The following is a 24,536-nucleotide window of genomic DNA, read 5'->3' as shown; positions in this document are numbered from 1 at the left end:
TCGCATTCAGCGATGCTTTGGAGGGCTACAGCCTAATGTGATGGATTCCTGCCCCTTCTTCTCTACCCCCACCACCAAAGCCTCCAAAAAAATGAACTAGCTGTGATTCTGGTGAGCGATTCCTGTTACTACCCGGTGCCTATCCAGAGCCCCATCAGAAAAGTAGTCTCCCACCCAGCAGTAACGTCCTTGGGATTGGAATCCAGAGTGGTTTGATTCTGAAAAGATGCCATTGACGTGCAGGGCAGTTCTCCCTTATTTTGTCCATCCCGCTAATGCTACCCTTGTCCACAATTCCAGTTCTGGTGTGCCACACAGACAACATGAAAAAGAAAGCCTACCTTAACTGGGAGAGAACGCCTACCTCAAATTAGTAATGCAGCTGGAAGAGGATTGTGTTTTCCCATTGAATTTTATGGGTAGAGATCAATGCTATATAACAAAATGGTCTTGTTAATAGATATGCATATATCTGTCTTCTGCATAATATACATAGTATACAGGCGTCTGACATTTTCACAGCACTACTCCACTTACGTTTCATTTTCATATGAATTACCCGCTTAAACGACAGCAGTTGTATCTTATAGCCAAACTATTTTGTTTTAAAATTACTTTGTGCAGCAAGTTTAAAAGAAAAAAAAACTAAATAAAAGGAAGTTCAGCTGAAATCCTCCAATACGTATGACTTGTCTGCAACTCCGGTGCAGAAGTGTAAAATAAAGCCAGGTCAGGGAATAGACGTATAAAACAGACGCACAAAATGGGACGAGTCCAGCCTGGATAAAAGAAGTCCTGCAGTGGGTTTGTCTGTGATCGCTGCCATTCCAACATCTGGAGGGGCAGCCTCCAGCGCTACCTCTGGAGCACAGCTGGATTGGCACAGTTTCCCAGCAGAGACAGGACACCCCTCGGAACAATAAATAGACTTCTAGCAAAACCAGCCCTTGGACAGCCTGCTCTCAACAACACCTCGCTGCTTTGATTAACTGTGAAGTGAGGCGAGAAAGAAAAGAAAGGGGGGTGGGGGGGAAGGAGTCCCTATATCTAAGTACAGAATGATGTGCAGCTCAGACTATAACATTTCACTCTGACAATTTAATTACACGCCTGCAGCTGGCTACTGAAAAGGAGAGAAAGACACTGCTTCAAAAAGCTGTCCCTTCTTGCTTAACTTTAGCTACCTGAGAGGCTTGGAGGACAGTAGGGGGTAGACACTGCTCAGCCCTGGCACCGGAGAAGCTGAAAACCCCATTAAGAGTTGCTGGGGGTGGAGGGGAGGGGGGTTACTTTAATTAATTAATTTTGGGGTTGTTGTGGTTTGGTTTCAAATAAAGAAATCCAAGCCGGTCAATGACTAGGGCTTGCAAGCTGTGAATTCGGCTCTGTTTTCAGCCCAGGAGGCGGAGTTGAGACACATTCAGTGGATTCCCCCCCTCAAAAAAAAAATGACAAGAGGTCCTTTCTTATTTCATTTCCATGCAGGAAGAAGGGAGAAGGGGGAAGGGGGAAAGGGGACACCCCTCCCCCCGCCCTCCCCATCGCAGGCACATACCTTCATCTCTTCATTGATTTCCCTTTTCACCGGGTGAGCCGGCTTCCTGCTTCGTTTATTTTCTGGAGGTCTCCCTTCTTTCTCCATTTCTGCCATTTTTTGTGTCTAGTGGGTAGAGATGAAATGGCTGCTGGTGTTCTGGGGGGGTTGGGAAGGAGAAGAGTGTGCGGGGAGGTGGGGGCTCAGGGCCGGGAGAAGGCGTCAGTGAGTGTCGGAGGAGCAGGCAGCTGTGGGAGGGTCGGGGGATGCAGCCGGGCTGGGTTTTGGATGCCCTGTCGAGTCAGCAGCCATCTTCTGTCTCCCCGTCTGCCTGCATGAGCAAGGGAGAGACCCGGGTGTGTGTGTGTGTGTGTGTGTGAGGCAGAGGGAGGGAGCGAGCGAGCGTGTGCGTGCGTGCGTGCGTGAGTGAGTGTGTATGAGTGCGAGTGTGTGGACGGGAGCAAGCGCCACTGAGCGAGCCGGCCCGCTCCCCGCGCGGAGCTGCGTGCCGGGGGGGAGGCGGGCGCGGCCCCCGGCCCAGGCGGCGGGCGGGGCTTCCTCTGCCGCCGAATCGGCCGCTCCGGGGGCTGCTCGGGCTCCTCCTCGGCCCCGGCCCCGGCCCCGCCGCCGCACAAAGACCCCGCGCGGCGGAGCCGAGGGCAGCAGGTCGCCGGGGGCTGCCCCGGGCGGGCACACGCGGGCCCTGCCTCTGCTGCCCTCCAAGCGCGGGTTTGCCTCTCACCCCGCTTCCCCCTCCTTCTCCTCCTAACTTCTTCCCAACTTGGCTGCCGGAGCCGGGAGCGGCCGCCTTGTGCCCCCCCGCGTCCGGGAAACGCGGAGGAGCCGGCGTGAGAGGCTGCCCCGGGATGCGCTTCCCCGCTCGCCCCTGGCCGCCGCTGCGGGACGGCGCGGGCCCTCTGCCTCCCGCCTTCTCGCTGCCCTCCGGGCGCGCGGGGCCGGCACACCGCGCACTCCCATCATCTCTCTGGCGGGAGCGGAGGTGTTTCTGGAGCTGAAAGCACTGACATTTGCCAGGGCGAAAAGTTGAGCAGAGCTCTCTTGGCTCCTTTCGTGACACCAAGGAGCCTGCGCGGTTCAGATGGCACTGATTAAAGACACGAAGCTACCGGCCTTTCTCCCCCATCCCATCCCCGCACCCTCCTTTCTTCCCCTTCTTCTTTTCTCCCCCCCATCCCATCCCTCCCTGCACCATCCCTTTCTTCCCCCACCCTTCTTTCTCCACTTGCCCTCCTTTCCTCTCCTCTGCATCCTCCTGTCTCCCCCTGTCCTCCCTTCCTCCCTCTTGCAATCTCCTTTTTCCGTCTCACTTCCTTTCTCCCCCTTCTTCTCCCCCATCCTATTCCTTCCCCAGCACCCTCCTTTCCCTCTCTGCACCCTCCTTTTCTCTGCCCTCCTTGCACCCTCCTGTCTCCTCCCTCCCTGCACCCTCCTTTCTACCCCTGCCCTCTCTTTCTTCCCCCCTCACACCCTCCTTTTTCCCCTGCCCTCCCCCTGAAATAAAAACCCACACAGATTTGGGGACATGTGGTCCTTTGGCTGGTAAGGTGTTGATACGAAGTACTAGCCACCTTTCCAGTGAGAGCCAGCCCTATCCTGAAACAAAACGGTTTCTCCTCTTAATCACGGCCCAGAAGAATTAAAGGAGAAGTTTGGAAAAATGCAACAAACCAAACCCCGCATCTGGTCACTGAAACAAAGCGGCAGAAACACGCAAGGGCTATTTGTGCAAGGTGCTCTTGCAGTGAGCACTAGGCAACAATCGAGCTGCACAAAAGCAGGCCCAGTAGGGCTGGATCCTGGATTTCACTGGGGGTGTTGAATGCGGAATGAGCAGGCCTTGCATGCACAAGTACTAAACTGCAGGAAGACACGTAAAGATTTTTATATTTACAAAGAAAAAATCTTTATGGTCTCTAAACCAAGAGTTCTGGAGTTTTGCATTTCTTTCTGTTTCTAGAAGCATCTAATATAGGGGCTAAAGGGGTTGTTTTGCAGTATGGCATAACACAAGTATTAACATGTGGCGCCCCTTCCTTCAATGAGAGTTTTGACTACGGCTGTTTTCCTGTCCCGGGGCTGCAGGATTTGGCTGAGCACCACTTGAATCTTGTGCTACCAAGTCTAAAATTTGATCCCCAGGGGTCCATGACAAGAAACTGTGGCCTGGAGGAAGGAATTATGGGTTTTGTGGGCTTTCCATGACCTGTCTCTTCTAGGATGTTAGATCATCCACAGTGGGGAAGGAAGCAAGTGAGACGTCTCATCCACTGTCAGGTACTACGAGTTCAGCAGTGCTAAACGGAGCACTCAAAGTGCAGGTAGAGAATGGCTTGAAATATGACGGTTTGGATGAAAGGTAAATTTGGGTTCATGGGTGTCCTTGGCGGTCCCCCTGACTAGCAGCGTGGACCTAGCCTATGTTCCTGGTCATTCAAGACAATGTACTATTTGTCTTTATATCTACTACTGACTTTTAACGTATCTTTTAGCAATAATCATCTCGTTATGGTGATCATATTTTGGCCTCTGTCAAGAACGTGAATTAAAACTATAGTATTGTTTCCTTTCCTTTGTATATGATTGGAAAATAGTATTTTCAGTGATGACATACAGCATAATTATATCAGTTCCTATTAGCCTAGCAAAAAAAATCAGTTTCAGGGATTCTGGTATTCAGAATGCCCAAAGTACATATATAAGATTGCTATAATTTTTTGCCTGAAAACTCAGTTTTAAAAGTAATTTGATTATGAATTGTTGCTCTCGGAACTTGAGAGGCAAAAGCGAAAAGGAAGGGATAATTTAATATTTAATGGCGGCTTATCAGCTTAATAAGAAGAGAGGGGTAGTTAGCTTTGTTAATCTGAAGTTGGGCAGAAGGCAGGGCAGGGTAGCATCATAAGGTGTGTCCAGACGTGAAGGCTTGTGTGGTTTTTGGTGTCACAAACTTCTTTATGCCGCCATAGGCTGCATGCGTTGCACATTAAACTGTGCAGGCACTACTAATTTGCAGTGGGGGAGGGGCAAAATTAGCAGTTTGCTAATTACCACATTGCTCATTCCCTGGTAGCTAAAAAAAAGACCTCAGAAAAAAAAGCAGCGCAAAGCACACAAAGATAGCATGTGCCAGGGCAAACATGGAGATGGGGAGCAGACAGCCAAGGACCAGCCCAGGGCTGCCTGCACCCTGCTTTCCACATTCTGGTCCCTGGCTGGCTGGGGCTCAGGGTGACTCAGTGCAGGGGCTGGCTGCCAGCTAGCCTTATGCTGAGGCAACCTGTGCCCCAGACAGATCCCTCCCCCCACCCCCTGCAGCACATGGAGTCCAGCTAGGAGCTGGACGTGGCCTGCAACAAAGGGCACATGCAGGGGCATGTTCTGCGGCACAAAGTAGCAGCACAAATTTGTGCCGCTACTATTTGTGCCACTCCAAACGCATGCCTCCGCTTGTCTGGACATGGCCTTAGAGCAGGGGTGAGCAATTCTTTTGGGCGGAGGGCCACTTACTGAGTTTTGGCAAGCCATCGAGGGCCACATGACAGTCAGCCAGGGGCAGATAAATATTAATTTTCTAAATTTTTTAGGGGCCCCACGGGCCAGATAGAATGGCCTGGCGGGTCGCATTTGGCCCACAAGCCGCATTTTGCCCACCCCTGCCTTAGAGTCTAAAGAAGAAGAATTAGGACATCAGAATCTAAAATCTTTTATTTTTTAAAGTTTACAATGGAATTGGAATGAGCATCTCTCAGCAAAATTATATGAAAACAAATTCACCTTAGAAAGCTTATAGCTAATTTACTGTATTTACTAAATTGTGAAAGCACATATTTTTAGCATGAAAAAATTGCATTTTTAGTAAAGAATCCTAGCCACTCTAATGGCTAAGAGTGCTCATCATTATCCTTCAGTCATATATATATATTTGTAGAATTTGTCTCAATTCACATGCATATATACATGCAGGCCTGGGGCCTATAGCTTTACAAAAACAGTCCTGGACCAAGGGTGAAATCCTGACATTATTGAAATCAGTGGGAGTTTTGTCATTGAATTCAGGTAGCCTAGGGTTTCATGCAAGATTTTAACTTAAGATCTGGTATAGGACTGGCTAGAAGACAAGAATCTTATTTCACAAAAGAACCTGAGGTTTCAAACCTTTTTCCATTCCATCAAAGAAGAAAAAAGTAAGCTTTTGAATAATTTTGCAGAAAACCTGAAAAGAAGGGGAGGACGCTGGTCCAAATCCATACGCTGCCTGATTAGGAGCTAGATTAGGGATTTAAAATCAGATGTCCCACATCCCAGTGGAGTGACCCACCTGAATTATAAAGTCATGCTCTTGTTCTCTCCCTCCCTTCCTTCTGTTGGAGGTGTTCTGCTTTATTTAAATAATTATATATTAACTGAGCCTGAAAAGACAGTCTGTGACATTATTATAGAATTGTAGAAAAATTGGTTGGAAGGGATATCAGGAGGTCAACTATTCCACCCCTTGCTCAAAATAGGACCATCCCCAAGTAGATTACAGCCTGGTGGTTACAGAACCACCTTCAGTGCCTAAGTTCAAGTCCTTGTTCTACCTTATTCAACAAAAAAACCCTTTAACCCGGTCTTGTATATGTTAGGTGAGTTCCCTAACCAGACTATTTGATATTCTGAGTGTTTGCTCCCTCTCCAGAAGTTTATGCTCTGGCCATAGGTTTGAATTTGCAGTTTCCCAGAGTCATCTGCAATTGCAAAACACAAAATCTGTGTAAATAGCAGGTGTAAATGAATTGCCCCTGAGTTTAATCTGTAACCTGCTATTTCTATTTCTCTTTATTGGATTTATTTTCTTTAAACGGTACTTGTCCATTTAGTCAAGGTACCCTTAACCTAATGTAAAAATACCCACTTCAAAGTAACGTTTCAAGATAACTAACTTCTTCAATTTAAAGAAAATAAGTAAAAAGGCAGATTTCCCAGTTTATACATGTGAAAGCAACAAGTTGGTCTGAAAAATCCAGCAAAGGATAGATGTATCAAATAATGTTTAAATGGCAAAATTTGTGGACCCACAAACAAATCATGTTGGATTTTGCTTGAACTCTATGATAAAATTGGGCAAATCATAATAATTACCACAGCAACTTCATTATCCCATGGCAATATAAAGTCCCAGGTTACAGTCAGGAGGCAATTTGGGAACACAGCTCCTTGTCCCTTAGAGAAGTCAGGAAGGAGATCCTGTTCCTCCCCCTGACTTGGGTGAGTAGCACTCCCCTACATCTCTCTTTCCTCCTTGGCTGGTGCAGTGAGAGCTCCCCCTCCTGTCCCTATCTACTTAATACACCATAAAATGCATCATGGAACCTGCTAAGACATGTATTTATATTTTCACCTACACTGGTGGGAATGTAAAAGAAGAAAGTATCCAGTGGAGACATTGTGCATGTTACAGTCAGGGAAACTCAGCTAAGAGAAGTATTTTCCCGAAAATAAAATGACTTGGAGAGTAGTCATTTATCTCTCCAGATGCATCTCAGTTGTGTTGAAAATCATACAGGGTACTCACTAATGACCTAGATATTTACTAATATGCTGCTCATTTTATCATATACGCTTAAATGTCAATCTCTGTGTTTTCTATTTTGCTTAGCCCTTTTCTTAATACTGGCTCTTTCTGACAATATGCCATGTCATGGAATTATTTATGACATTAACCACAAAATAAGTATATTCATTCAGTAAAATATCAGCTGCCAACCTTTTTTCCTTCAGCCACTTTTACACACACAGAAACACACATGAATCTCTCTTTATGCCAGACCCACCGCTTACACTCCACTAATACTATTTTACAGTTATACCGGCACATTCCAGTCATTCCTGCACATGGATGAATGCCCACAGCATTACTCTCACACAATCATGTCTGTAGATCCTGTTTGGCTTTTCCTTAGCTGATTGGAAAAAGACTTACAAAGTGTCAAAATGTAGCCTGAATTAAGCAGAATACAGATGGCAGTTGAAGGGAAAACAATGGAGGTTTTCCAAAATTGTTAAGCTGGGAACAGTTTATAGGTATTTTCCTGTGGACATACATCATAGAAAATTCTCACTTTGCTTCAGAATGTCAGAGGTAGATCTGTGCTGATCCATGGCAAGATTTGGCCTCACAGTTGTTAATTTCTGTTAACTTTTTCTGCAATCATTAAGATGTCAGTCATGGAATAACTTTCTGCAAGTTACTAAGTCTTCTTCTTTTACGTTTCTTACTCTTCTTTTTTCTCAAGTTCTTTGGTAGCTTTGAATTTTTTTTACTGAAATTTTGTATTTTAACTCTTAGAGCTAATACATAACTGTTTGGGATGCTTGTGACTGGTTAGATTCTACTTGTAGTAGAATAATATTGGCCAGGTATGCGCATAATTGCTAGAAGTAAATTGGAGGAAGAGGGCCCTCTGATATGTTGGCCAAATAGCCTAGTGGTTAAGGTACTTGCTAAGGGAATGGGGGGGGGGTCTGGTTTTCAAATTTCCTCATACACAAGGGATTTGAGACTATGTCTCCCACTTCCTAGCAGAGTATTCTAACCATGAGGCAATGGGTCAAGCTTTACCCAGACTGTTCTGCAGTCCTCCTCTGCTCCACTGGGCAGCCAGGTGGGGAAGATGCATGGAGCCAGAAGAGCAAAGTAACAGGAAAGTGGCCCATTAAGATGCATGCTGTGCTGGACAGGAGGGATGCTGGATTCAGTTCCAGGCAAATTTGGGGCAAGTTTAACAACTATGGGCTAGCTACTAAGTTTTATTTTTAAACTTGACAGTTATATTGTTTCAGTGAAATGTAAGAAGGTTATAGCATGCAGAGTGGGGCAGTACTTTATGTATTTTGGACCAATCCAGAGTCCTGAAATAGGGCTAAACTCTCCTACTTCTGTTTATCCATTGTATTCAGTAACTATTAAATCAAAGCGAAGAAAAGGATTAGGGCCCCTTTGCTTCCAGGGCAGCATCCATCTCACTGGGCCCTTTTCTACCTTGCTCTTCTCCTGGCTGCCCAATGGACTAGCTTCAATAGGAAGACTAGAGAGAGCTCTGGGCAATGCCTAGCCCATGGCTTGATGGTTAGAGCACTCTGTCAGAAAGTGAGATGCAGGTTCAAAGTTCTGCTTAGTGAGAAGGGGACTGGAACCTGGGTTTCCTGCCCCCTAGTAACCATTAAGCTAAAAGGTAGGAAGGCCTTCCTTCTTCACCTCCTGCATCAAACAGTGGTTAGTCATGGTTTTCCCACAACCAGTGTTTCAGGACTTACATAATATTGCAGGAAATCCTGTTGTGGCCTGGAGCTTACACACCCAAAGAGCCTCATGGGCATATTCAGAAGGGAACCACATGGCACACTTAGCTACCAATGCAAACAGAATCCAAATTCTGTGTAAGTGCCAAAATGCCTCTCATACAGATACATACATGCTGTTTAGGTGCATAAATGTGAAAGATCATTTAGCCTTAATGTTTCATACAGAAAAAGTGGTCAAAACCATTTTTTCCTTCTTTAGCATCCGCGCACACCAGTGCCATTAAAGGCTGTGCAACACCAGTCTTTAAAGCACAAGCACAAGGCAAAGCCTATAAAACCCAAATAAAACATAAATAGAGGGCCAAACTTGCCAACCAGTATTGACAAAATCTAATGAAATTTACTATGACTGCTCTTTAACCCCAGCTATGGACAGTCAATAGTCAGGTGTGGGGATGGCATGGACAGGAGACTAAAGTCTGTCACACTGGATCTGAACTTGGCCATGGTGAGCTACACGTCTCCAAATGTCATCACTGTGAAGGACTGTACCTCAGAATTAAACTGTGAATCTTCAAACAGCTTCATTTGTTTTAAAACAGCAGCCTGCTATCTCACCAACACAGACTGTTAAGAGGATATTACAACCATGCTCTTCTTTCTTCATTAGTTGCCCATTAGCAACTATTTCAAAATCAAGATTTTGATCCTCATTTTAAAAACTGTCCATAGGATTGGCCCAAGTACATAAGAGACTTCCCCACTTTGTTACAATCTTCTTACAATCCACTGGCATAATAGAACTGTCAAGCTTAAAAGTGAAATTCAGCAGTGCTTTCTCACTAGCTGACCTATAGGCGTGAAACTTATCCACAAAAGGCCACAGAATGGCTATGAATCTCAGAGTGTTATAGCCAAGTGTAAAGTTCATGTATTCGATCTGTTATTTTTCCATACTCAATACCACAATGATGAGCATGGTACAGGAACTTGAAGAGACTTAATTAGAAAGAGGATGGAGTGTTTGGACTGAGGATGAATCAGAAAGCTCTCTAATTCTTCTAACTCCTACTTTTAAAAAGAGATCAGTTGTAATGATGGACTTCTCAGAAATCTATTGCAGGAAACTTTATGAAATTCCATCCCTAACATTTTCTCTTTCTCCCTTTTGACTAAAGGAACAATTTCTTTTTTCCTCTTTTCCACTGTGAAAAGGGGATGCAAAACTTACAAAAATTCAGTATAGATTTATGCATTTATCTAATAATCCTATATTTCTCTATTGACTTTTGTTGTATGACACAGTATGTCAAATGTGAGGAACATCTGTCCTATAAGGGAAAACAATTATGGGTTCTTTTTGTTTATAAAAGTCAATCTGGAATTTCTGTATCCTTAATTTACTTGTCATGCTTTCAAACAAATTACATCATTTTGTCTAGGCTACACCACACATTTTACATACAAGAGTCTTTATACAGTAGGCTATTCAGTTCTTGCAAGAACCTAAAGAAACATGCCAAAACATTTAAATTGACATATACTAAATTACTTAGACAAGGGTAAAGTTAGAAATCAGGATTTGACATGTCATTACTCAATGATGACTTTTCTACTGCAATGCCTACTTTCCTGCCAACTCCTCAGTGAAATCCTACATGACATGTGATTCAATTTCTTGATCTTCTCAGTTATATTTACATGAATTTTACACAGCCTAATATATTATGGCACTGCATTTACATCACTGTGGTTAAGAAGTCTGTCAGAAAAACCCTATTTCAGGAATGCATAACTTTGTAGAAATATATTCACATGGTACATAGTTTTAGCCCAGGAAAATGTTCTTTACATAACAGCTTTGAATAAGTTTTGAGCATCATGATTTCTTTTACAACAGTTATTAATGCATTATTATTACTACTCTTATTTAAAAAAATACTTTTCTGATTTGCATTTTTTCTAAGAAAAACACATATACCACAACAACAACAATATATAATAGTTGATTTGCTTAAGGGCATTCCTACAAATTCTTATTCATGTGACTAAGAACATTTTCTGTGGATCAGGTTTATATATATTAACTCCCATCTAAGGACAACAAAGTATTTTATAAACATTAATAAATTATTTTTTCACAACATGCTTCTTTCTGGTTGGGTTAAGCCAGGGATCTATGCACGACCCAACTAGGGATCTTATTATCCATTCTCAAACTGTGGAATGACATTTTGGGGGTACTCTGGGGTGAGAGAAGATTTTTTAGGCTTTGAGAGTTGCCAAAATTTAGTATATTTTGATTGTTTTAGGGTCAAATCTCACTACTATCACCAAGGTACTGTCATGCATTGTACTTCTGAAGTGTTTGGTACCAAAACAGTGCCAGATGGTGGACTAGGTAAACCAGGGTACAGCCCTTTGCCACTCAGATCCCAGGATAACCAGACATCTTGCTTCTGCCTTGTCCCTCAGCAACTGTCTCACAACCTTCCCCAGCCAGTGACCTACAAACCTTCTGAACAGGAGACGATAAATGGAAGTGGCAGATTTATCACATTGCTGCACTATTACAGTTCAGTGGATTCATCACGGCCTCCATTGGCTTTCCAGGTAGATTGGAGTTCACCCAGGGCCCTGTTCATATGGAATCCTCTGGCATCCCATCAGTACTGGGTGGAAGAATGGGGACAAAGAGCCTTCTCTGGAGGTCTTTCCTGAGAGTTTCCCTTTCCACTGGACCCTCTGAATTAGAAGATTGAAGAGATCCAAAAAGCTGAATTAGTGGCAGTAGTAGATAAGGGTCTCCCCTTTGGCTGCCTGCAGAGGAACTGTTTCAGTAAGTCCAAGGGTCAGAAGCAGGATATCTGGTTATCCTGGAAGCTGAGTGGCGATGAGATGTACCAGATACTATTGCCTGAAGTACCTGAGAACTTCTCTGAACCCTGCTGTACCTAATCTACTATCTGGCACTGTTTAGGTACCACAGCACTTCAAAAATACAACAGTGGATGATGGTAACTTGGTGGTAGTTGTGGGCTTTGAGCAGTGAACCCCCTGAAGAGCAGACTTTCTCAGGCTCCACAAGGTCTGCTCCAACTTTGTGTGATATCCTCACCACACAAACCCTAGGAATTCTAGCCAAGGGTTTATTGTGCCTCAGAGTTAATCTGGCCAAACCTTGTCCATAGGATATATTAATGATTATTATAGTCCTTTTACAATTGGGAAACTAAGGCAGAGAGAGATGAAGTGCCAAATTCTCACAGGCTGAGTCACTATCAGAACCTGAATTAGAATTGAGATCTGCTAACACTCACAGGTGTGGTCTCTGTATTAGAATATGCCATCTTTCCACCAGTCAAAAAATTAATTGGGGTCAGCACTGAACCAATGTGTCCATGGTTCATTCCTGCACCATAAATGGACTTAGAAGGGTTGCGTGGAATTTACCAAAGATAGACTCTGCCCCCACTGGTAAGCAAATCATTCAATTTGAAATAACTAAAACTGTTTTTAGGCTTTCACAGATTCCCACAAAATCAAAAAAAAAGTCAAAATTAAAGGCCAGCTTGTGCACAAATAGAAGGTAAGAATGATACAAGTTTCTTTGGGTTGTTGTGGCTGTCCTGGGAAGTGAGTGCTTGTCCTTTAGAAGAGTGTGGAAAGACAGTGTTTAATGCCCAGCAGAGCACAGGGAAAAGCAGGCTGAGATGGCAAGCACGAAGAAGAAAGGCACGAGCTCTTCATGTAGTGGAAGGGCATAGCTGGTACTAAAGCACAGGAAGATGACGAGAAAATAAAGATGGCCCTCAAGAGGAGGAAATCAGCCAAATGAAAGCAAACAGCCTGGCTAGTTAGGAAATGAGCCTGCATAGTTAATGAACACAGAAAGGAATGGAATGAAATGGCAAGATATACAGCTTATGAATTGGATAACTGTGGAGGTGGCTGAATAGGTTAAAGGTCTAAGGCTGTCTCTGTGCCAAGCTGCAACCTAACATCTGGATTTTGGTGTGTCACTACGTACAGCTCTGTAGCCCAGATGCCTGAAAAGGTGTGCTGATAGGACAGTGGGTTCCACTTTTACTATACAGAATCCTTGAGATAATCAGTTTTTCTGGCACCTGAACTACATCATATTGGAAAGATATTAAAAATGGGATTGAGCATATTATCCTTACTCACATTTATTAATATTTGCCTCATTCAAGATGTCTGCTCACATTAAACTCTTTTGAGTAAGGGTTGCAGAACCAACCCAAAGGTTTGTACTTTGCTCCCAAGCAGGTTGTTCTCTGTGGTCACTACCATGTGAAACTGACTACAGATCAGTGTCACAACCAAATTAAGTACTGCCCATGCCACAAGCAAGAAATATATTAATCAAAACAGGTTTAGTCTATACAAGGTAACTAACCTATACAAGGACCCAACCCCTGCCCAAGAGATTGCCCGTTGCATCTGCCACGTACGAGAGGGCGGGGAAGGAACACCCCCCGACAAGTTTAACTGTCCGACCATGGTGCCCCAGTCCCCCAGTCACAAACTCTTCACCCAGCTCCGTGAAAACTTGGAGACGGAGGGTCGCACCACGACCAAATGGGCAGGCCCCAAGTGGAAAAAAGGGAAAATGATTAATGTTCTGTTCCGCGCATTTGTTAACACAACGCGCGATATTGAAAATTTGAATAGCCAACTTCTGACCCTGGGAAAAGTCGCAGCTGAAAATGCTGCTGCGCAGCAATCACCTACACCATTGCCCCAATATGGCGCCGGCGAAAAACTCAGCTTCTTCACAGAATCGGAGAAGAAGGGCAGAGCTTCAGAAAAGGACATGGAGGACAGAGTTGTGGGAGGTCCACAACTACCTCATTCTCTACGGGAGTGCAACGGGGCGGACCCAACGGCTCCAACCCCGGAACATCAGCTACCGCCTCCCTATGACAAAGAAAAAAAACCATCCAAGTTAATATATCCCTCCCTACCAACGGAGAATCCGCCCCCACCGATGAAGTCTTCGCCGACTTCCATGAAAACGGCCTTCCCTATCATTGTTACAAAATACACAACGGATCCACAAGGCGTAACTCACGCTACTTCCACCTACCGCACCCGTAACCGAACAGAGATGCAAGATATTTTTCAGCTATCAAAATTTAAATCAGGAGAAACCCTGGCGATTTGGCTTGGCCGACTGGTAGTCAAATTTGGCTCAGAATTACTGGACATGGAAGAGGCCAGCTTCCTCATCCTCAAGCTGCATGGAGTGGAGGACACGCCACCGACCGCGGCCCAATCATGAAAAACCAACACTGGGCCATACCACTCCCTGCGCTTCTAGCCCACCAAATCGTGAACAAGTCCCACCTGTGGCACAATGACCGCCCGGAAATAGCGTCGGCAGAACAACTTTTATTAGCAATAATAGGAACCTCGTGCTGCACATGGGACGGGGGCACACAGCCGATGGGTATTCAACACAACAGGTTCGGCTTGACGGAGCAACAGGCCGCTGGGCCGTGGCCACATAGATTCCTAACGCAACCTGGAATGGTTCCAATCACCCCTGAAGCCTTGGAAGCTTGCATATACATCTATGGGGGATCTCATGCCATCACTCTTCGCCGCCTCCTTACCCCGCAAATAGACGGACAGCCCGGGAACATCCTCAGTCAATTGGGCCGTATCCAAACCCTCATGAAGCCAACAGCGATAACTCAAGGTGTCAATTGTGCTACAGAACCAGACCCATCATCAGTGTACCCCGTAAAACAACCTAAAGTGAACAGACCACTCTACAAAGGCTCACCACCAGTCCCAGGACGGACCCCTAAAGAAAAGGCCATGTTTTGGTTCCTGATAAAAGAGTCCGGCCTTACCAAACAACAATTACGCGCCCTGAGGGACGATGGGCAAAAGGCCCTAGCAAAAAAGTTGAGATTCAATTACACCCAGAAGCCAAAAAACGGGTAATGGCCGCCGGGCGAGCCGGCGGCCCTACAAAAAAGCCTGACCCTTCAGATCCTCGCCCATATACCAGCCTTATTATCATTCACCCCGATAATCCCTCAATGCAACGGAAGATTTCTTTTCTCCACGACACGGGAGCACAAATTAATGTCGTAGCACCTGCGACACCTCATAAAAAGACTTCGAAAATCATCATGGTACAAGGGCTAAATGCTATATCAACTGCTAAAAAAGTCAAATTTTGGATACACAATCACAAAAAAACCCTTAAAGCAGTTCTAGGGGGCATAAACATCTTGGACATACCAGGCATTAAGACACTCCAGTTAAAAAAATTAATATTTCAAGCTCTTCCATTCTTTATTGCTGAGCCCATCCGACACCAACCTACGCTTCATAACACGTCTACATGGCGTTATAAACCAATCCCGACCAAACGACATCTTCAGAAAGCCCTTGTCACCCTGTTACAGAGGCTCGAACAACAGGGATGTATAACACCGATAGCGGCCAGTACCCACCTATCACCAGGGTGGGGAATCGCGAAGCCCGGAAAACCCAACGAAGTCCGACTTGTAGTGGATTTCCGCAAGGCGAATAAACGGTGTCTCCCACTTACACAACCCAATGCTTTTACGCTACCCCAGTGTTTATATGAAATGGCGAGGTTTCAAGGGGGCAAGTGGTACGGGACGACCCTTGACCTCAAGGACATATTTTTCTCCATCCCAATTATTAACAACAGCGGAATCTTAAACATGTGTGTCGAAGGTATGATGTACCGATGGACGATATGCCCGCAAGGATATCGCAACTCTCCTGCATTGGCCACAGGCGCAATGAACGCAGTGATCACCTTATGATAGAATTCAACAGTGATCACCTTATGATAGAATTCAACATAAGACGGCGAGTGGGTAAGGTAACTAGTAGGGTGAAAGTGCTAGACTTTAGGAAAGCTGATCTCATTGCACTCAGGCGATTAGTCAAGGAAGCACTGCAGAGTAGGAGTTTTGATGGGATGGGTGCCCAAGAAGGGTGGCTGTGCCTAAAGGAAACGATCCTTTGGGCACAAAGCAAGACGATCCCCGAGCGAGGCAAAAGAGGGAAAAGGGCCAGGAGGCTTCCATGGCTGACCAGAGAAATCCAGGGCAGCCTAAGGGCCAAAAGGGGAGCACATAAAAAGTGGAAAAAGGGTGAGATCACTAAAGATGAATATACCTCCTCTGCTCGTGCTTGTAGGGAGGCAGTTAGGCGGGCCAAAGCTACCATGGAGCTGAGGATGGCAACCCAAGTAAAGGACAACAAGAAATTGTTTTTTAGATATATTGGAAGTAAAAGGAAGGCCCAGGGAGGAACAGGACCCCTGCTAAATGGGCAGCAGCAATTGGTGACAGATAGAGGGGACAAGGCTGAACTCCTCAACGAGTTCTTTGCCTCAGTGTTCCTAAGCGAGGGGCACGACAAGTCTCTCACTGGGGTTGTAGAGAGGCAGCAGCAAGGCGCCAGACTTCCATGCGTAGATCCTGAGGTGGTGCAGAGTCATTTGGAAGAACTGGATGCCTTTAAGTCGGCAGGCCCGGATGAGCTCCATCCGAGGGTGCTGAAGGCACTGGCCGACGTCATTGCTGAGCCACTGGCGGGAATATTCGAATGCTCGTGGCGCACGGGCCAAGTCCTGGAGGACTGGAAAAGGGCTAACGTGGTCCTCATTTTCAAAAAGGGGAGGAAGGAGGACCCGGGCAACTATAGGCCGGTCAGTCTCACCTCCATCCTTGGTAAAGTATTTGAAAAAATTATCAAGGCTCACATTTGTGAGAGCCCGGCAGGGCAAATTATGCTGAGGGGAAACCAGCATGGGTTTGTGGCGGGCAGATCGTGCCTGACCAACCTAGTCTCTTTCTATGACCAGGTTACGAAACGCCTGGACACAGGAGGAGGGGTGGATGTCGTATACCTGGACTTCAGGAAGGCCTTCGATACGGTATCCCATCCCATACTGGTGAACAAATTAAGAGGCTGTGATGTGGATGACTGCACAGTTCGGTGGGTGGCGAATTGGCTAGAGGGTCGCACCCAAAGAGTCGTGGTAGATGGGTCGGTCTCGACCTGGAAGGGTGTGGGTAGTGGGGTCCCGCAGGGTTCGGTCCTTGGACCGATACTCTTTAATGTCTTCATCAGCGACTTGGACGTGGGAGTGAAATGTACTCTGTCCAAGTTTGCAGATGACACAAAGCTATGGGGAGAAGTGGACACGCCGGAGGGCAGGGAACAGCTGCAGGCAGACCTGGATAGGCTGGACAAGTGGGCAGAAAACAACAGGATGCAGTTCAACAAGGAGAAATGCAAAGTGCTGCACCTAGGGAGGAAAAATGTCCAGCACACCTACAGCCTAGGGAATGACCTGCTGGGGGGCACAGAGGTGGAAAGGGATCTTGGAGTCCTAGTGGACTCCAAGTTGAACATGAGCCGGCAGTGTGACGAAGCCATCAGAAAAGCCAATGGCACTTTATCGTGCATCAGCAGATGCATGACAAATAGGTCCAGGGAGGTGATACTTCCCCTCTATAGGGCGTTGGTCAGACCGCAGTTGGAGTACTGCGTGCAATTCTGGGCGCCGCACTTCAAGAAGGATGCGGATAACCTGGAGAGGGTACAGCGAAGGGCAACTCGTATGGTCAAGGGCCTGCAGACCAAGCCCTACGAGGAGAGACTAGAGAAACTGGACCTTTTCAGCCTCCGCAAGAGAAGGTTGAGAGGCGACCTTGTGGCTGCCTATAAGTTCATCACGGGGGCACAGAAGGGAATTGGTGAGGATTTATTCACCAAGGCGCCCCCGGGGGTTACAAGAAACAATGGCCACAAGCTAGCAGAGAGCAGATTTAGACTGGACATTAGGAAGAACTTCTTCACAGTTCGAGTGGCCAAGGTCTGGAACGGGCTCCCAAGGGAGGTGGTGCTCTCCCCTACCCTGGGGGTCTTCAAGAGGAGGTTAGACGAGTATCTAGCTGGGGTCATTTAGACCCAGCACTCTTTCCTGCTTATGCAGGGGGTCGGACTTGATGATCTATTGAGGTCCCTTCCGACCCTAACATCTATGAATCTATGAATCTATGACACACTTAAACACTTTCGCGCTTCCTATCCTTTGCCAGCAAAAAAACCCTCAAAATTTAAAGTTATGTTGACGACCTTGCCATTATGGGTCGTGATCAGCAAGTTGTTGCTGAGGTCACCCGCCGTCTAGTTGACCATCTCCATACTAAGGGCTGGACGGTTAATTTAAAAAAATCAAACTTACAACCCACGATGAATATTACATTCCTAGGTACCAGATTTACAGGCGCAACTAGATCCGGTGTCACACACGACAAAACCCCGGAGCTCAATACACTTAAAGAGCCATTACCAATACACAAAAAGCAATTTCAACGGCTCTTGGGACATCTCAATTGATATCAACATTACATCACTCCACATTACCTTCCGCTATTGGCGAGACTCCAGCGTCAGACCCGCAACGAATTGCGGAAAGCCACACCTTGGACGGACAAAGACAGAAAGGATCTTCGTAATCTTCTCCACGCTGTGAAACACACGCCACTTCAAGCACTTAACCTCACCGAGGCATTAATAATTACTTTGGGATATACTGCCAGTCATGTATGGGCCACTGCCCATAACCCCCAAAACAAACTAATATATGCCTCACACAAAACTCTCCAGATGGCACAACATCGCTACAGAGCCTTTAAAAAAATTCTGTTGACAAAAAGACTCGTCACATTACTATCCCAGGGACATGGAACGCTTTGAGCACCAGCTGCTACTCTCTTACCTTTGCTGGACGCCACAAAGGTTGACTCACAGTTCCAAGGAGAACCGGCTACTTGGAACGAAATAATATTACATTACCACTATCATTGGTGTTGTTAAAAGTGCGAAAACTTGCCGCCCAGTCCTAACACACAAAATAACTCAACGCTCACTCTCTATGAGACCATAGCCCCAGCCTGGATGGCCTCCAATGACACCACTCGAAATGGAGGGGGCTACGGGTTCTACTACAAACCGTGCCATGATGTGAGATTACGCAGAGCCCCAGAAGGGGCCACAGCCCAAAAAAATAAACTCTTAGGTTTTGAAGTTATCATCTGCCACTGTCTTCAACATCACGACGGGACACTTCTGACTCCCATCATAGCTATTGATTCCCAATATGTCTACAAAATTATTACTGGCACAGCGACTGCGGCGGAAAACCTAGAGGATTGGAAAAGAATCTGGGACCTGTTATCCCAATTTAGTATTCTACCGCTCATAAAACACACCAAGTCGCATAAACTTAAAACTGATCCAATACATAAAATCATCAACAAGCTTCTAAAAGACCCTCTCCGGAGTGATGTTGTCTTAGTTGCTAAAGCAGACGACCCCAAACCACAATTCGATCCGTTCCTTACGTGGCTGCATAAACACTGGGGACACCCAGGACCAAGGGCTAGTCACCTACAATGGCGATCCACCACAAAAACTCCCGCACCCTATGGCACAAGATCCGATTGGGAATGAATATCTCAAGCCTATAAAACATGCGCCAAAAAAAAGTATCATAAGACGAACCATCAGGCTGGAGTGTTAAACGTGCAGCAATTTACACCCGGAAAGGTCTGGCAAGTAGACCTGTTGGGACCTCTACCAGGCGCAAAGCCTCCAAACAAGGGACTCGTTATCATAGATCTTGGTACCCGGCAACTAAAAGTCATCCCCCTGCGAAAGAGCAACGCCGTCGCTATTATATTGGCTCTTACTACAACAATTGCCAGTTGGAAAACCCCCGACACAATTCAATCAGATAAAAGTCCACCGTTTAATTCCTCAGCGCTTGACAAATATGCTCACCTCCATAACATTACCTGACATCTACACTTACCGTATCATCCCCAATCCAATGGAGTAATAAAAAGACACATTAGCTTCTATAAAGAGCGATTGCACTTAAAAGGTGGCGGAACCTTCAAAAACTGGACGGAATTAAACAACGAAGTCATCATATCACTAAATGCAGATAAGACATTGTGGGATAAATCCACTTCTTGGGCCCCAAAACCATGGGTCCCAAAATTTACACCCAATGAGTTAGTCTGGATTACCATTCCACATCCACATCAGCCACATCCACGTATCCAGAAAAGAACCGTCGTCTGTCCAGAACAGTATCCAAACACCTATACCATTACCTTCATCCATGAGGACCGACCAACTACGCTTCTCGCCCATCACAATTGGTTATCCCGACGCATAAACCCACACGCAACGACCCTTTAGGTTATAAATCAATTACTGTCTTGTCTCTTTTTCTTTTCTTTCAGCTCCAGCTTTCGAGCCGTCCTGCATCTGATGACGACATGTTCCTTTTGTGTCTATTGGTCCTCCTGTGTCGAGCAAGCCCTCTACAGGAGCAATGTGTCAACCCACCACCAGACGATGACAGTCCACCGCCGTCCACCAACACCGTCCTATTGATGTTGTCAGCTTAGGCCGAAACCATCGGCACCACCACCAACCACCCTAGCCTTACCGCGAGTCTTCGTTTCCCCCTCTCTGTTTCTAATCTGGTGTTGACCCCCTATCTTAAACCATTTGACGTTTTGGCCTGGTTTCAAGATAGATCCAAAGATAATCCCCCGTCCATTACTGTTCACTTCGACCGAGGGTCCAACAAGTGGGTTTCCAAAAACACAACCTATACTTGGCCGCAGGGTATTACCTTTGCCCACCTAAACACGACCACACGTAATTGTACGTCCACGCCCACTGATCACCTGGCAAGTGATACCATAACAGGCTATACCATCTCAATTTTCTGTTCTCAAATCCCGTAGAAAATTAACCCTCGGGGTATACAATGGTCCAGGTCTGATAATTCTCTGGCGTGGAACCCACAAACCTTAACTCCCCCTTAGTACCTCAAACTCCCACCTTATATCCATCCGTGTGTCAACTGTTCAGGTACTCGCGCTATTTGTCCCCGCAGGCCTGGGCCTATCCCTCAGGTTACTCTTTCATCTCTTAACAAGCCCCCACCCCTAGTCACCTGGAACGCGTCTCTAGCTGTCAATGTGTCCGATAATAAAACCTGGCATTCTTTTTTTTACCCCATTTTACGCACAGCATTAATAAGTTCGGCTTGTCATGACGTAAAGCTCATCACTAATAAACCTCCACGAGCTTGGGAAGCATATTCCTTTTCGGGCGACTGTGTACAGTTGTCCACTCCTGCTCCGCTAGGCCTACTGTGGGCCTGCTCTAACGGCCGGCTATATACCGCTTTGCCGGCCACCCTTACCGGTGTCCAATGTTTTTTAACCCACGTGGCGTTGTGTCCCCCCTTATACGCTAATACGTATTTACCCCACAGTCCTTTTATCCATCGTCATCGAATAACCCGTGAACCGTACCAACACCAAGATACTTAAAACCAACTACCCTGGCACAAACATTTATGAAAAACCGTAAAATGGGGGGCGAAATCCCTCATTCCCGGATACGGAGAAATCAAGGTCCGCCTAGCCCTCATTCAACTCATCAAACAAGTAAAAAAACTCACCAACACGGCCCGCACAACAATACAGCTCCTTAACCTCCAGTTACAAGCCACCTCCCAGATGACTCTACAAAACCGCTTAACATTAGACGCCATTCTTCTTCAACAAGGTGGACTTTATCAATCCTTAATCTTTCTCGTAACCATTATTATATTGCCATTCCCAATATATCTCTCCCTCTATCTCTACAAGTTAACAAAATTAAAAAAATTACAAAAAACATCAACTGACTTTCGGATAGAAGTCAAGGTTGGCTATCAGACCTCTTCCGTTGGTTTGGATGGGACACGTCATCATAGTTTCTCAACTTGTTAATGCCCCTCATTACGCTATTATTACTGATTGCTGTGTTTATATGTTTTGGTTGTTGGATTTTACAGTATCTCAAAACAAAGCTAACCACGCTTTCTGCTTTTATATACACCCGCTTGCCAAACACTAACAATAATGAACAAAATGGTGTATACATAAATATGATATAACTTACTGTGCCATGGGCAAGGGGGCATGTCACAACCAAATTAAGTACTGCCCATGCCACAAGCAAGAAATATATTAATCAAAACAGTTTTAGTCTATACAAGGTAACTAAGGGTTAACTAACAAGATAATAATAACAGGTTTTTTTTTCTGCGCATGTCAAAAAGAAATTTATTACTGCACCACTAACAGAGATAAAAACTTTTGCCTTCTTTGCTTTATATAAATCATTATAATTGGTCGGAATGACAGGGGAGTGTCCCTGTGACAAACACCCTAATAAAAACAATACAATTGGGGATTCTCATTAAATTTATGACGTGGCGAAAAACAATTGGCTAATATACAAATAAAACCCATCTTCACTTCTGTGAAGAAGGGGGACCTCTGTACGAACCTTGGAGACCTCTGATCACACGTATCAGAGTAACTGACAACTTGATCACTTGCCAGTGCCCCCCTCGCATCTCGACCCAATCTTAAAACGTAAATCACCGACCTGCCGGCCCGATTTTTCTCCGTTTATCTGCCCGACGAAAGACTTTCATGCAGACCGACCTTCGAACCTTAAACTGTAACTAACCAAATATCTCTGACCTCCGTCTTTCACCACCTTAACGGCGTGAGTAAATAATCTTGCTTTGCAACCGATAAGCGTCTGTGCCTAATTCCACTCCAAGTGTCATAAATACCCGCCTAACGGCCTTCAAAGGTCTCATACCCTTCACTGCAGTGCACGGCAGTGTCAGTCAGTATGTTCAAAACCTGGTGCCTAGAGTCAGGCACATATATCCCTAGTAAGATTTCTTCTTAAAATATACTTACTTTCAGACATGCTAAGCATTTGGAAGTTCCAGCAGAAATTGTGGATGTTCTAATCTCTGAAAATGAGGTTACTTTTATTTAGAAGCTTGAACAGGTGCCTAATTTAGCCATAGTCATTAACCTGGTCAAATTCAAAGTGATATGATGCTGAAAGGGCAAGATTTAACAGAATTGTCAGTCTTCTTCATTTGAATTTTCCTATGTAAATAGATATGGACCTGTAGTTTCAGTAGTGTACCACACATTTAAGAATAAAATGAAAAAGGAGGGAGAGAGAACTACATGCAGTGGGGGAAATGAGGAGAAGAACTAGTGGAGATTAATTTACAAAGGGGAAAGGAATAGAGAAAGGCATGTTTTTCAGTCCCACTTTTGGAGTATCTTGGACACTGTACATATTCTTTCAATTTATGCCATTAAAGTGAGTGGCGGATTAGCACATAGCAATCTCCCTTTATGGTAGCTCACTTAACTGACATCAAGTATTCTTTAGTTTATACAATAGCAGTAACAGTGACTACTACGTTATTATTATAATCATTTTAGAACATGTATTGCTGTGGCAGCTAGGCACTTTAATTGTACAGGTTAAAGCAAGAACAAAAGCAGTTTGTCAAATGGTAAGCAAAATCAATGTGTCTAACATTGTGCCCTAAGGGTCACTAGACTTTGGCTCTGATGGACTGGCAAATGGAGCAAAGGGGAACCCAGCTGAGAAATTCCTATCACTGACACGGGTTTTGCTTCAATTAGTAAGAAAGTCATTAAAGTTAAACTAGTATAGACGAACAATATTCTGATTTAGCTGATTTCTAATTAGTTGTTTCTATCCTACAGCTAACATGATTTTCAAGGTATTAAACTGTGTCCACATAAATTGTAAGAATTGATTCAAGTCATGTTATTGAACTTGAATTAGGTGGCTCAGTTTTTTAAAGGAATTTTTATTATATAGTCAGACCTAGAGTAATTGAACATGTTTTCTTACATGTCTGTTCTAGTTGAACTTATGTCACGATGGAGCCACAGGTTAAAGGAATCTCATGGCTAACCATGCCCCTGACCTCTCAGGGTTTTAAGGTTCATCAGTAAACAGACAGCTATTGCAAAGTCTGTTTGGTGCTTGTGTATTGTTCTGTAGGTGGGCAACTGGACACTGCAGCAGCTGAAATTTTCAGGTAGATTTCAAGGAGTAGTACTAGGGTGAGAAATGTACAGATATCAAGAGTGAAGGTAATAAAGCATGGGCAGTTTTGCAAAGCCTTTACTTGAGTGGAAATAGCTCATGTTGTCCAGGAGAGAGTCCAAACTTCTGGCTGTTGCTGCCAATGATCGTCTAGTGTAAAATGCATGAACAAGACTGGAAGCAGGGCCCTGGAGCCCAGAACTCTCTCAGGAGGGTCTTTCTTACAGACCTACAGAGTGATGTTCTTGACTCCATTAATCTTGCACTCCTGGCTCCCCAGTATCAAGAGGAGAGGTGGGAGTTCTCTCTACCCAGTCTAGCCCGTAGCCTGGTGGCTAAAGCACTCTTCTAGGAAGTAGAAAATATGGCTTAAATCCCCTTAGATGAGGGGTCCTAGAAGGTAGGACTCCTACTTCCTTGGTAAGTGGTCTAAACACTAGGCTACTGGGCAAAAAGTAGACAATACCTTTAAACCAATAGTGGATGTGGAGTGCTCAGCTGTAGGCCCCCTCTACATGTTACGGGTATCACACAATTAACTGGTTAATTGTGCAGTTACCTTAAGACCAGTTACATGTGCAACCTACTTATCCCACAATCAAAAGCTCCAACCAGCTATCAAGTT

General features: G+C 45.2%; 2 protein-coding genes across 8 annotated transcripts in view; one reads left to right on the top strand and one right to left on the bottom strand.

Annotated features, from left to right (window-relative positions):
* The window catches only part of SOBP (sine oculis binding protein homolog), a 155,272-nt gene extending 153,203 nt beyond the window's left edge, over positions 1-2,069 (bottom strand). For 3 of the 5 annotated variants that reach the window (XM_014605855.3, XM_019499891.2, XM_059732639.1), the window contains exon 1: positions 1,556-2,068. In XM_014605855.3, coding sequence (XP_014461341.1) covers positions 1,556-1,651 — 96 coding nt within the window. In that variant the 5' untranslated portion in view covers positions 1,652-2,068. Of the gene's footprint in view, positions 1-1,555 lie in introns of all 5 variants that reach the window. The other 2 variants (XM_059732637.1, XM_059732634.1) reach the window with 2 other exon arrangements.
* Positions 1,459-22,554, top strand: LOC109286261 (uncharacterized). Of its 3 annotated transcripts, none has more exons than XM_059732645.1 (2): positions 1,459-1,588; positions 12,360-16,012. In XM_059732645.1, exon 2 carries the CDS (start codon positions 14,815-14,817, stop codon positions 15,673-15,675), a length of 861 nt encoding a protein of 286 aa, XP_059588628.1. In that variant the 5' UTR covers positions 1,459-1,588; positions 12,360-14,814; the 3' UTR covers positions 15,676-16,012. The 3 variants fall into 2 exon arrangements, 2 of the variants coding, with proteins under 2 accessions (XP_059588628.1, XP_059588630.1); XR_002094247.2 differs by lacking the exon at positions 12,360-16,012 and adding an exon at positions 20,185-22,554.
* The last annotated feature ends 1,982 nt before the right edge of the window (positions 22,555-24,536 follow it).

Source organism: Alligator mississippiensis, chromosome 1 (assembly GCF_030867095.1).
Source record: "Alligator mississippiensis isolate rAllMis1 chromosome 1, rAllMis1, whole genome shotgun sequence".
Taxonomy (NCBI): Eukaryota; Metazoa; Chordata; order Crocodylia; family Alligatoridae; genus Alligator; species Alligator mississippiensis.
The sequence above is the reverse complement of the archived record's forward strand: the minus strand, read 5'-3'. Positions and strand labels throughout refer to the sequence as shown.